At 44.4% G+C, this 14413-nt stretch overlaps 1 protein-coding gene across 2 annotated transcripts in view; it reads left to right on the forward strand.

The window, feature by feature from the left end:
- The window catches only part of IGF1R (insulin like growth factor 1 receptor), a 210014-nt gene that overhangs the window by 22581 nt on the left and 173020 nt on the right, over positions 1–14413 (forward strand). For both annotated transcript variants that reach the window (XM_087941839.1, XM_087941840.1), the window contains exon 2: positions 4411–4956. In XM_087941839.1, coding sequence (XP_087797965.1) covers positions 4443–4956 — 514 coding nt within the window. In that variant the 5' untranslated portion in view covers positions 4411–4442. The remainder of the gene's footprint in view (positions 1–4410; positions 4957–14413) is intronic.

Below are 14413 nucleotides of genomic sequence, written 5' to 3' on the forward strand. Positions count from 1 at the left end.
ACTCGAACCTGTGTGTGTGTGTGTGTGTGTGCGTAAACTACAGTCCAATGAAAACACGCGGCAGCCAAAAAGAAACTCTAGCACTCTTTGAACAAGGATTAGATTGTCTTTTTATTACGTTAATTTCAAGGCAAAATACACAAAAATAAGAACTGACGTATTAGGCAGTCATTAACTAGAGTTGAATGGAAGAATTTTTTTTTTTATAGAAGAAAAACAAGACCCAGAAAAGTGAACTTGGCTACTAGATAAAGATACAAGGGTGAATGTTCGATATGATTTATTATAAGAAATATTCAAATCTTATTAAACCGTCAGACGAACTTCTTTTAAAACCTCTAAATTCAATTTCTCCGTAAGCCAAAGCTTTGCTCCTGGGGAATAAAAGGCTTATTAAACTGTTAGAAAACCGAGAACTGATTTTCTTAGATGAATTCTTACTCACTCTCCCAATGTCGCCCCAGTTCATATTTCCCATTAAACTATGGTTTACTGGATAAATCGCAGAGAGCTATATGGACACAAAACTAAGGCAAAAATTTGGGGTTAGGAGCAGAAATGGCTGGATTCACACATGACACGTGAGATTCAAGAGGGTAATTCTCTCCATTAAGGAGTTCATGTGAATCCAGCAATGGTTGTATTGGCTTTGTGACCAAGAAACAAAAGTCAACCGAATCGTAATTTGTAGCTGGCTTGATTGATGCTGGCTTCTTTGGCTCTGCTTTAGCCTAATGCCAAACCATTACAGGTAGTCCTCGACTTAACGACCATAATGGACCCCCAGATTTCCGTTGCTAAGTGAGACATTTGTTAAATGAGCTTCACCCCACATTACGGTCTTTCTCGCCACCATTAAACAAATCGTGGCAGCCATTACATTATGGTTGTTAAGTGAATCTGGCTTCCCCATTGACTTGTTAGACGGTCGCGAAAAGGTGAACCACATGACCCCAGGACACTGCAACCGTCAAAAATATGAACCAGTTACCAAGCATCCAAATTTTGTTCACGTGACTAAGGAGATGTTTAAGTGTGAAAAACGGTCATAAAGTCCGTTGTTTTCACTGTCAGAAAAATTATCCTTAATTCCAGGTTGCTTCTCTCCTTGATTAGTTTCCACCCGTTGCTTCTTGTCCTGCCTTCAGGGGCTTTGGGGAATAGCTTGACTCCCTCTCTTCTTTGGGGCAGCCCCTGAGATATTGAATCACTGCTATCATGTCACCCTAGTCTGGGGATCTGCAACCTTAGACGCTCAAAGAACCATTTGGACCCGTTTCCCACAGAAAACAACAACAACAACGGGAGCTACGAAACCTGGGTGGGTGTGGCCAACTCGATGTCACTCACTCCCACCCAGTCACATGATCCCCTAGCCACGCCTACTCCGCTGGTCATGAGGGCAGAGAATCAGTTGTTAAAAAACACTGGGAACCACTAAACCCTTATCTCTCTCCCTCTCCTCTCTGTATCTCCCTCCCCCTCCCTCCCTCTTTCTCTCTCTCTCCTTCTCCCCCTCTCTGTATCTCCCCCTCCCCCCTCTCTGTATCTCTCTCCTCCCTCCCTCCCCCTCCCTCTTCCTCTCCCTGTCTATCTCTCTCCCCTCTCCCTCCCTCTCTCCCTCCCCCCTCTCCTTCCCCCCTCCCTCTGTATCTCTCCCTCCCCTCCCTCCCGCTCCTCCCCTCTGTATCTCTCCTCCCTCCCCCTCTCTCTCCCTCCTTCCCCCCCCCTCTCTGTCTCTCCCCATTCCCTCCTCTCTGTTCTCCTCTCTCTTACCTTCTCAGCCAGGTGAGGAGTGACTGGCAGGGGAGGGCGAGGGGCGGGGCCAGCCAGTGAGCCACAGCAGAGGGCCCGAAGAACCACACGAGGCTCTGGAGCTGCAGGGTTTATTTATTTATTTATTTTTGTCAATTGCTTACAAGATAATAGGCATAAGTAAAAACATAGTTATGAATACATGGATACATATAAGAAGAATAAAAGAAACAATAGGACAGGGACGGTAGGCACGTTAATGCGCTTATGCACGCCCCCTACAGACCTCTTAGGAAAGGGGGTGAGGTCAATAGCAGACAGTCTAAGGTTAAAGTTTTTGGGGTTTGGGGAAGAAACCACAGAACCAGGTAGAGTATTCCAGACATTGACCCCAATGTTGCTGAAGTCGTATTTCCTGCAATCAAGTTTGGTGCGATGAACCTTGAGTTTGTATCTATTGTGTGCTCTTGTGTTGTTATGGTTGAAGCTGAAGTATTGATTGACAGGTAGGACATTGCAATGTATGATTTTATATTCTATACTTAGATCGGACCGAAGGCGGAGTACACCTGCCTTAGTCCTCCTCTTCGTTAGACTAGACATCCCCAGTTTTTGCTCAGAGCCATTCTTCATACAGGGCAAAACAAGGGGGCCATCACTAAGAAGACCTGTTCTGGGGGATTCCTATAGATAGCAGGAAACTGTTGGGTGGGAAGATTCTTACGGATATCCAGCCCTTGAGATGTGAAGGTCTTTTATCAAAGTTGCAATCAACAGTTTTCTTCTTAGGAGCTGCATTTGTTTAGTGACATAATTGCCGGTCCCAATTGTGGCTGCTAACATTTGCATACGATGTTGAACTGAAACCAAACCACGTTATGGGTTAAGAACTGTTGTGGCACAGTGGTTCGAATGCAGTACGGAAGGCTAACTCACACTGTTCACTCCAGGAGTTCGATCCTGACCAGCTCAAGGTGGACTCTGCTTTCCATCCTTCCGAGGTTGGTAAAATGAGGATCCAGATTGTTGGGGCCAGAGGCTGACTCTGTAAACTGCTTAGATTGGCCTGGAAAGAAAGCACTGTGAAGCGGTATATCAGTCTAAGTGCTATTGCTATTAATGAGTAGTTTCATTTTAGTTGGCGAAAGCCCTCATATATACATCGTAAAGTCTTGAGTTGTTTAAAGAGGAGAATATTAGCAAAGTAAGTACTGGCAAGTGTCCTTATAAAGTTGTCTTTATTGGTGGAAGAAGAACTCCATTGCTAAGTATGATCTTGAAGACTCTTTAGCTCCAAATTCCAGGGATTGTTTCCTGCCTTTTCCAAACAGCATTAAGCTGTAATGATAATACTGAAGGTTAGTTGTATGTTGAGTGGATCCATTTATTGAGTGTTTAAAAATTATGGCTTATAGTTTAGTATAATGTGCTATTATAAATATGACAAAACTGGGACTGTGGTGGCTGACCAAACCAAGGGGGCTTTGAAGATACGTAGGCATGCATGTATATAAATTGGGGGAAAAAAATAGCAGTCACAATAGCATTTCATTCAAAACTAGCTGGATACCTGTGCTTCTCTATGAAACTCTGGTTGGGCTTAGTTTGGGGGAGGAAAATAATAAGGGAAAAATTCTGCCTCTGCCTACCAGCGTCCATCGGTATTCATCTGGCTAGCGTCCTGTCTGGTGTGTGAGAGAGTTGAGGTCTATTTGGAAACTAAAACAGTATTTGCTGTGTGAGCAAAAAGGAGACAGCAAGGAGCCTGGGCATGGCTTAGCTCAACTGTTCTGTACTAAAGCTGCTTGGTGCTGTGAAACTGAACCTCCTCTCCTCTGCTTGTGTTTTGCATTTGGAAGAGATTTCTTTTCAGGTGGGGAAGGGGAGTAGAACTCCTTAGCATCAGAGTGTGTTAATAATAATAATATAGGAAATGCTAGTGCTTTGCTGGTCATTTCTGAAAAAACCCTTTCTTAGTGATCACCTAGAAGCCAAGAGGAACATACGTGTCAAATTTCAAGTTTGTAGGCTTTACGGTTCTGGAGATTTTGTGATGATGCGTGAGTGGTATTTCACTTTTATATACATAGATGAATAAAATAAACATAATTTTATTGTGTGCACGGCGAACGCTTATTTACACTTGATTTCTAATTTTCGATTGACCTCACATTGGGATAGCCAATGGGTCACATGTGGGCTGGAGGTTGTAAAATGCTCACATGACCCATCTACCGTACACCTATCTTAGCAAGTTATCTGATATTCAGAGTATCAGACTATAGTCTCAGAGGACATTTGGTTGGAATCTTCTTCTGGTACCAAAGAAATGTTGTGCTAAAGTTAGATTTGGAAGGAAAGTGTAGGAGGAGAACCTGGAAGCGGAGTTGAAAGAGGAATCGGCCTAGAATCCCTATGTAGCCACAAATGGACTAAGCCCAACCTCCCTTGAATTCCGTTGACCGGTATCTTAACCCCAAGCAGCTGGAAGTTGAGAAGATTCCTGTGTGTAGACTTTTAGGAATAAAGTAGTCTAATTGAACCTTCCCTGTGGACCTTCTCATTCGTGCCCGATGAAAAGTCGATGTATGTTTGCATTTCTAACATGACTTGAGCCATTTTAAAACCCACTTTTTTGTCGTTCCCTCCCCTCAGTTTGTGGGCCAGACATCGACATCCGCAACAGTATGGAGGAATTGAAGCAACTGGAGGGCTGCACGGTGGTGGAAGGATATCTCCAGATTTTGTTGATCAACCAAGGAGCGGACTTTAGCAACTACCGCTTCCCGAAGCTCACGATGATCGTCGATTATCTGTTGCTTTTCCGCGTGGCTGGCCTGGAGACCCTCAGCGATCTCTTTCCGAACCTGACAGTGATTCGGGGCAAGAGCCTTTTCTACAACTACGCGCTGGTCATCTTCGAGATGACCAACCTCAAGGAAATTGGGTTGTACAACTTGAGAAACATCACTCGGGGGGCCATCCGGATCGAGAAGAATTCGGACCTCTGCTACCTTTCCACGGTGGACTGGTCTCTGATCTTGGATGCTGTTTCCAATAACTACATTATAGGAAATAAATCGCCAAAAGAATGTGGGGATTTGTGTCCAGGAACGGCGGAGGAGAAGCCGCTGTGTGAGAAGACTTCCATAAATAATGAATACAGCTTCCGCTGCTGGACTTCCAACCACTGCCAGAAAAGTAAGAGTTCATTGATGGTTCAGTTTTGACTAATAATGCTGTCACCTGTGTAATAAACACACACACACACACACACACACACACACTCAAAAAAATGTCTACGTTGTCTTCTCCAACTTAGATCAGGGGTGTCCAATCTTGGCCACTTTTAAGACCTGTGGACTTCAACTCCCAGAATTCACCAGTTGCCTGGGGAATTCTGGGAGTTGAAGTCCACAAGTCTCAAAAAGGGGCCAAGGTTGGACACTCCTGAATTAGACGCACAGGTAGTCCTCGACTTACGACAGTTCGTTTAGCAACCATTCAAAGTTAACAACTGCACTGAAAAAAGTGACTTGTGGCCATTTTTTCATACTTACAACCATTACAGCCTCCCTCTGGTCACATGATCCAAATTCAGATGCATGGTAACTGGTTCATATTTATGACCGTTGCAGTGTCCCTGGGGGGGATATGTGATCCCCCTTTGCCTGACAAGCAAAGTCAATGGGGAAAAACCAGATTCACTTAACAACAAGGTTACTAATTTAAGAACTTCAATGATTCACTTAACAAATGCGGCAAGAAAAGTCGTAAAACTCACTTAATGAAATCTCTCTCAGCAAAAATAAATTCTGGACCCTATTTTGGTCTTAAGTCGAGGACTACCTGTATTGGAACTGCGATTCCCATGTTCCCAATGGGCATTTATTTACTTTTTGATTTTTTGAAAAAACTTATCCTGCTTTTATTTACTTTATAAGTATCACCGTGTTATTTGGTAGTTACATTCCCAGCATCTGTTTTTGTGCTGTGTTGTTCCTGGGATAAATTCTATGGTGAGCGGTACTGTATTAGCCTCGATGTAGAATGTGCATTTAGGGAAAAAAAAACAACATTTTAAAGCCTTTATGCATTGGGTTAAAATAGTCTGCAGTAAGCCAGCTTGTCTGGTTGGGCTGCTGTTTTGAACGAAGAATTCTAGGAAAGTATCGACAAGGCAGCTTCGTTCCTTTATTATATTTGCATTTTATTTTTGTTCTGTAGGGCAATTCAAGGTGATGCATAGAAACCGCCTCCTGTCTTGACCTGTTTAACGTCAGCAAATGCTTGTTCGGATCAAACGTCCTTGGGGGTGTTGTCCCATTTTGACCCGCAAATAAATAATATCATGTTAGAATAATGCATTGAAAGAATGGTTGTTAGGACCGAGAGGAATGTATTTATGGGGGTCAGGAAGACAAAACAGGTAGTTGTAGGACTTCAAGTGAGTTTCCAAGTTTATGTTGATAAGCAAGACACTGTTTGGTGAGTTCCATTCTGGGCACGGTTGTTAAGTATTAATCACTGCAGTTGGTCAGTGAGTAACATGGTTGTTAAGTTCCCCATTGACTTTGCTTGTCAGAAGATCTCAAAAGCTGATCTCATGACCCCGGGACACTGCAACCGTCATAAATATGAGTCAGTTGCCCAATTTTCATCTTGGGAGGCTGCAATGGTCGTAAGTGTGAAAAATGGGCCTATGTCACCTTTTTCAGTGCCATTGTAACTTCAAATGGTCACTAAATGAACGGCTGAGAGTCCAGGACTACCTATATATATAGAAATACAATCACTTTTCCTTCTTTCTTCTGGATCCTTGCCCAAACTGTACAGTCCCTCCTGCTGGAGCAGGGGCTGGACTAGATAACCTCCCAGGTCCCTTCCAGCTCATTCATTCTATTCTGGTGAAAACATAATTTCTCTGGATCCGATGGATAAACCAGCTTTACCTCCCTTAGGTACATAGTATAGCCCTTGACTTACAACTCCCTTATTTTTAATGACTGTTCAGTGTTATGACAGCTTCTGGAAAAGTGATCTATGGCCCATCCTCAAGAGTTATCACTGTTGTACCACTCCCCAGGTTACGTGACTGAAGTTTGGGTCTTTGGCACCTGGTTCAAATTTTGGACAGTTGCAATATCTTTACAGATTAACAGAGCCGGAAGGGACCTTGTAGGTCATCTAGTCCAACCTCCCCCACTCAAGCAGGAGACCCTACACCATTTCTGACAGTCTCTTCTTGAAATCCTCCAGTGATGAAGCTCCCACAATTTCTGAAGGCAGCTTCTGATTCATGGATTGATTGTTCTCCCTGTCAGAAAATTCCTCCTTATTTCCAGGTTGAATCTCTCCTGGATCAGCTTCCATCCATTATTCCTTGTCTGGCCTTCGGGTGCCTTGGAAAATGGCTTGACCCCTCCCTCCTCTCCGTGGCAGCTCCTCAAATATTGGAATATTTGTTATCCTGTCTCCCTTGGTCCTTCTCTTCACTAGACCAGCCATGCCCAGTTCCTGCAAACGTTCATCATAAGCCTTGCCACCATGTCACCTCCCCAGCCAGCTTCTGACAAGCCAAGTCAATGGAGGAAACTGGCTTCACTTAACGACTGTGTGCTCTCTTTGATGACCAGAGTAAAAACAATTATAACACGGGGGAAGCTGGTTCCATGGATTGATTCGTTTAAAAACAACATCGCTTTTAGCAACCACATTTCCCGGTCCCAACTGAGGCCATGAGAGGAGGACCGTTGGAGCTTTGTGTACATTGTGAGATCTCTGCACAATGGAGTGTGGATGTAATTGTATCTTGCTGGCCGCCGGTGGACAGATTTTATTTTCCAGGATGTTTTCAAAGTTTGCCCTGTAATTGTCTTTAATGTGTCTGTGCGAGAGAACTGAATGAGAGGGATGTTTCAACCACAGACCAGATAGTGGTTAGGATACAACTGTGATCTCAGTATAGCTCTGAAATTATCTACCCATAAAACCTCCCTTCTTCTGTCTTTCGATTTCTCTTGAAAAGTATAGCCTTGTGGAACCTGAGATCCAGCAACATGACCCAGCGCTAAGGACACAGGTGTTGAGAAACTGGCATTCATGAAAATTCCACCTATACAAAATCCAATCCAGATTAGCGGCTCACTTTCAAATCAAAGCCGTTGACGCTAGAAATGTTTCCTCAGTAAATTTTGTGCATGTGTGTGTGTGTGTGTATTTAATGTCATGGTTGCGGCCAGATAACACTGCAGTCTTGTTCTTACTGGTAAGGTTTTTTTTTTAATTGAGAGGAAAACCAAAGAAAGCAAAATAAATTTTTGGGTTGGGGCAATGGTGGGATTCATTTTTTTTTAGTACTGGTTCTGTGGGTGTGGCTTGGTGGGTGTGGCAGGGGACGGATATTGCAAAATCCCCATTCCCTCACAACCCCACTAACCTGCTTTCCAGCTCCGTTTTCCTCTTCAGGGCAACCAAAGAAGACCCAGCCAATCAGCTGGGACTCAATGGGAGGCGGAGAAGAGATGGGGGCGGGGCCAGTCAGAGGCGGGATTTGCTGGTTCTCCGAACCACTCAAAATTTCTGCTACTGGTTCTCCAGAACTGGTCAGAACCTGCTGAAGACCACCTCTGGGTTGGGGTTTTCAGCAAGCCTTTTTCGGGGTGGGCATGTGGAGATAACGTCCACCTCTCACCTGTCTTTGGAGAATGGATAGTCGCTTTCATTCTGTCTGTGAAATGATATTGGAAATCCTGGTTTGGTGTTTAATGGCAGAGAGCTACAAATTGGTACTTTTAGGGTGAGCCCCTTCAATTTAGGGCTGCCAATTTAATTTATGTGGTGAAAAATATAAAGTTGGAGGCAAAATCCTTTCTCAATTAGAAGAGAACTTTTGTAGCTCAGGTTACTGTGGGGTGCTTGGTGCTCTCTGATCTTGGTAGCTTTCTTGCAGACGTTTCATGACCCAACTAGGTCACAACATCAGTGCTGGGGGGGGGGGGCTTTGCTCTCTCTTTATGTACAAGTGGTTTACCTTGCCGTTGTTGGCGGGGTAGGGTTGATGAGGGAACTAACTTACTAGAGAACTTCAGCTGAGGAGTCCTTGGTGCTCTCTGAGCTTGGTGGTTTTCTTGCAGATGTTTCATGACCCAGCCATGTAACATCATCAGTGCTAGAAAGTTTGCTCTCTCTTTATATACAAGTGGTTTGCCTCAGCAGTGTTGGTGAGGGTGCAGTTTTCTCTTTGGGTAGTACCTTAATTAGGAAAACTTGATTATTTTCTTGGTAGACGTTTTGTTACCCAGCTAGGTAACACCATCAGCGCTAAAAAGGAGTGGGTTTTGGGTCTCAAACTAGGAAAAGAGAGCCCCAAGGAGCCCTCAATCCATTATTTGAGACACGTTAGCTTTAATAAAGATATATTTTGGGGTCTCTTGGATGTCTGATTTGGAGAACATACTCAGACTAGAGCTGAATCTCTTTTCTTGTTATGAATTTGAAGAAGTTGACAGAGTAATTTAAGAATGGAAAGAATACCTCACTGGCAGTCTTTTCATCTGCTCTCTAAGATAAATGGAACTTGTTACCTTATTTTATACAGATGGAAATTGAAGTACTTAGCCAAAGGATTTTGTTGAGATGCATGGACCACACATTTTGTTTTACACTTATCCATTTTCCCATAAAAATTTATTGTCTGAACTCTTGGCCTTTTTTCCTTGCCTGTATTTTTTAAAGTCACCTAATAGTTTTTATTAATCCATTTCCAGACGGACAGACCTAAAATAAAAACAGACAATTCAGTTTACACAGAAACAAAAGAAATGCACAACAAATAAATACATTAAAAAGAACCACCGAACACTCCCCTTGTAATTGTAACCTGCTTAATACAAAAAGTTTATCTTGGAAGAAATATTATTGTGGAGATGCCAAATCTCTGCATTTTGCTGATTGATTTCTTGAAGGTGATGAAAGATGAGAAGTGAAAACTCTTTACCTAGTTGGAGCTCAGCTGGATATAGATTATTTGATTCCATCTGTGCCATAAATTAAAGTATGAACATGACGTTTCATGCATTACTGCATGTGAATATTCTCTCTATGGCCCCAGCCCAGCTAAACTGAAGGAAAAAGTATCTAGAAGGAAAATCTGGTATCTAAGGAAGAAGGAAACATGTCAAGAAGACGTACGGAATCAGCAATTAATTTGATTTAAGATCCTAAGGTATTTCCCAACATCACCATCTATTGTTGCTGGTCTTTATGAATCCTGGAAAAAAGTAAAGCCTGAAAAAACATTATTTTCATCCATAAAGTGGGTTACGTTTCAAGTCATTAAAAGAGAGATCCAGTCTGGAAATAAACAGGACTTTCCTGACAGTGAGGATTGTTAATTGGCTTGAACCGCTTGCCTTTCCAAAGTTGTGGGTGCTCCTTCACTGGAGGTTTTCAAGAATAGACCAACCAAACTACCATTTAACAGAATCAGTTGGAATGGACCTTGGAGATCTTCTAGTCCTAGTCCAATTCCCTGCTGAAGCGGAGACCCTGTACCATTCTTGACAAATGGATGTCCCAACGATGGAGCACACCCACAACTTCTGGTGACAAGCAGTTCCACTGGTTAATCGTCCTCACTGTCAGGAAATTTCTCCCGAGGTCCAAGTTGATTCTCAACTTGATTCGCTTCCATCCGTTGCTTCTAGCCTTGCCTTCTGGTGCTTTGGAGAATAGGTTGACCTCCTCATTTTGGGGGCAGCCCCTCAAATATTGGAAGACTATTATCCTGTCATCATCCCCCTCCTTCTCTTCATTAAACTAGACATACCCAATTCCTTCAATTGTTCTTTATGTGGTTTCGCTCCCAGTCCTTTCACCTGCTTGGTGAACCTGTGGCACATGTGCCAGAGGTGGCATACAGAGTCCTCTCTTTGGGCACACGAGCCATCGCCCCAGCTCAGCTCTGCTATGCATGCAGGTGCCTCCCGCCGGCTGGCTGGTCTTCAGTCTCTGCTGTGCATGCACAGTGACGCATACTTGCATGGGGGCGGTCCAACCAGGGGTGGGATTCAAATTTTTTAACAACCGGTTCTGTGGGCATGGCTTAGTTGGTGGGCGTGGCTTGGTGGTCATGTTATTGGCTGGGCGTGGCCAACTCAATATCACTCACATCTGCTTGCCTGGCATCTCATGACAACAGTTGTAAGTGTGAAAAATGGTCATAAGTCACTTTTTTCAGTGCCGTTGTAACTTTGAATGGTCCCTCCACACAAGCAAAGTGCCAGCAAAGGAGGGGAACAAAAACTCCAGAGAAGTTCCAGAGACAGGAAGTCCAGTCCTGCCAAGAATGTAATAAGAGTTAACGGAGAGGCAGTTTCTGTAAGCAACACCAGAATGTTTCCTTCCTGCCTTCCTTACAGGATTAGCCCTGTAATTTCTTCTAACAACCGGTTCTCCGAACTGCTTAGAAGGTTAACAACTGGTTCTAGTGAATAGGTGCGAACTGGTAGAATCCCACCTCTGGGAGGTGCACATGTGCAGGGGATGCGCACACATGCGTGGGGGCAGGGTGCTTGCATGGGGAAAGTGCACATATTGCATTTTGGGGATGAGTGCATGCGCGCACGCTTTAGGCACTTGGTGCCGAAAAGGTTAGACATCATTGGCCTAAGGTCTTTTGCCTTGAGCAGTGGGTTGGACTAGATCAGTGGGTCACTAGAAATTCTCCAAGATCCCTTCCAACTCTTTTATTCTGTTTTAATATCTGTAGTTTCTTTAGTCTTGAAGATACTGCAAAATATCAAGATCCGCGTTAGGAAACGTTCTCATATCGTGAGCCTGAACTTAGAGGAAGGAAAAGTTGATCTCTGCCAGCCCTGTTGCTGAGAGAGGGAGGGGAAACCGTCGCCCTTTTGGAAGTAAAAACAAGGGAATTATAAATGTTCAATTGTTTAAAAGGAAGTGTCCTGTTTACTCTGCTCGGGAGGGACAAGAAAAGGGGAGCCGAAGGGCGACAAAAGGAGCCGTGTGGGGAGGAGGCAACAGACAACAAAGTCTCACTGTTTTCAGGGCGATCCTGAACTTAGGATCTGTGTGCTCCACAAGCACCCAAGCCCAGTAAAGCTAATGCTAACCTTTTGTTTTTGTGACGCCTGCTCCGTCACGGTAGGGTTGCAAGGAAGTGAATAATCCACAACAACAGAAAATTAATGTTATTAAAATCCTCTAGTGATTCTGCAGCTCTTACCACAGTCCAAGAGATTTGCAATCAAATCAAGAAAACAGCAAAATTAACGGTGGGATCTGGCAAGTGTGATGAGGCAAGATTTCATTCACTGCTTCATCACTGGAAAATTTTAAGGGACTGGACAGCCCACTTGTCTGAAATGGTGTAGGCTCTCCTGCTTGATCGGGGGGCGGGGGGGGGCTGGACTAGAAGACCTCAAGGTCCCTTTCAGCTCTATTCAGTTTGATTGATTCTCCCTCACCAAGGTGGTGCTACGGAGTTAGCCTACCTCCAGGGTCCCGATAGATAATGATGTTTAATCAATCTGGTCCATGACCATAATAAAGATTTGATGGAATCGGATCAAACTTAGAGAGTGCCAGATGTGCAAAATCCAGTCATCTGGAAAGATATTACGGGAGACAGGCGGTGCTTTAAGGAAGCGGTGTACACTGCAAAAGTTGGGTGGTTCTTTCTGCAACAGGAGAGTTCATATAGGGTGGTAGGGCGTTGCTGGGGGTGTTGGCCAAGTTGAATTTCTTCTTGAAAATCTCCAATGGTATGGGAGAAGCTCTGTAGCGGACAAAAAAGGCTGTACGGAGAATCATTAAAACTGCCCAGGATATCACTGGGCTCCAGCTACCAGCCCTGGATGAGATCTTTGCATCTTGCTGTTTGAAGAAGTTGCACAACATTCTCAGAGACTCTTCCCATGCTGCTCACAATCTTTATGAACTGTTCCCTTCTGGCGGAAGATACAGAGCGTGTTTCCTGAACAGTTTTTATCCCAGAGCTATAATCGCACTTAACGATGAACTTAAAGGGCCACCATCAGTGAACTGTTGGACAGGATTACTTGGTCTGTTGTGTGGATGTTGGTGTGTTTTTAAGGGGTGGGGAATTTTGGTCGGTGGGGAGGTGTTTGGGGATTGTCATGTGTGTGTGTGTGCATGTTGAGTCTGGTCTCTGGGCGTGATGTGAATTTTGTTGTATATATACTGTGTATATACGTACAATGACAATAAAGAATTCAATTCAACAATGGAGCACCCACAAATCCAGGAGACAAGCTGTCCTACTGGTTAATTGTTCTCAGCGTTAGGAAATTTTTCCTTAGTTCTAGGTTGGATCTCTCTTTAATGATGTTCCACCATCATTACTTTTTGTCCTGCCTTCAGGTGCTTTGGAAAATACAGGTAGTGCTCAACTTACAGCTATTCATTTTGTGACTGAAGCTACAAGGACATGAACCTCAACAAAGATGATTAGGGGACTGGAAGTTAAAACATACGAAGAACAGTTGCTGGAACTGGGTATGTCTAGTCTAATGAAAAGAAAGACCAGGGCAGACAAGATAGCAGTGTTCCAGTATCACAGGGGCTGCCCCAAAGAAGAGGGGAGTCAAGCTATTATTCTCCAAAGCGCCTAGGAGAAGAAGCAACGGGTGGAAACTAATCAAGGGGCGAAGCAATTTAAAACTAAGCATTTTTGTGACAGCGAGGACACGTGAGGGACAGCTTGCCTCCAGAAGTTGTAAATGCTCCAATACTGGAAGTTTTTAAAGAAGAGATTGGATAACCATTTGTCTGAAACGGTGTAGGGTTTCCTGCCTAAGCAGGGGGCTGGACTAGAAGACCTCCAAGGTCCCTTCCAACTCTGTTGTTCTATTTCTAAAAAAAGAGAGATGACCGTGTTTTCACACTTGCGGCCATTTCAGCAATCCCCCATGACCACGTGATTGAAACGGCAACCGCTTGGCAACTGGCATGTACTTAATGACAGTTGTGTGATCCGCTTTTTGACCAGCAGTGTCAGAGGTCCCCAGACACGGGAGTTGGAAGTCCACAAGTCTTAAAAGTTGCCAAGTTTGGAGACCCCACGGGGAACCCAGGTTCACTTCCCAAGAGGGTGACTAACATAGCAACTGCAATGGTTCACTTAAACAACGGTGAGCGAAAGCTTCCTTAATTGTCCTGCTTTGCAACAGAAATTGGGGGGTGGTGGTCCTGCTGAGGTCATAAGTTGAGGACGGCCCTGTAGATGGAGACGCCCTCTCTGCCTGCTCTCAGCCCCTCTCCTCGTTCCTACTTCGGCCGGCTGGCTTTGGGAGAGGGTTGGCGGTTCCCACCTCCCCAGGAAACCCGTGTTCGAATCCCTTTGTTCTCGACGAGGCCTTCCACCGAAGGAGACCGAGTGGGCGTTCGCGAAGGCTGCGTTTGGGAACACTTAGTTCTTTTTGGAGCAAACTGGTTGTTTTAATTTTGTCCCTGAGCAGAAAAGCTGGCTGGTTATCGCAAACAAAGGGAGAAAAGGGGGCGGGGGAGGGGGAGAGAAATCTCTTGCTTCCTCCAGGATGTGCCTCTTCCAGAAATAATGCCAGCAGCGGGCAGGGCGAGCTGTTGGTGTGTAGCGCCCGGGCGGCCATCAATG

The sequence above is a fragment of the Pseudonaja textilis genome, chromosome 13, assembly GCF_049901715.1.
Source record: "Pseudonaja textilis isolate UNSWEBS1 chromosome 13, rPseTex1.2, whole genome shotgun sequence".
NCBI lineage: Eukaryota > Metazoa > Chordata > Lepidosauria > Squamata > Elapidae > Pseudonaja > Pseudonaja textilis.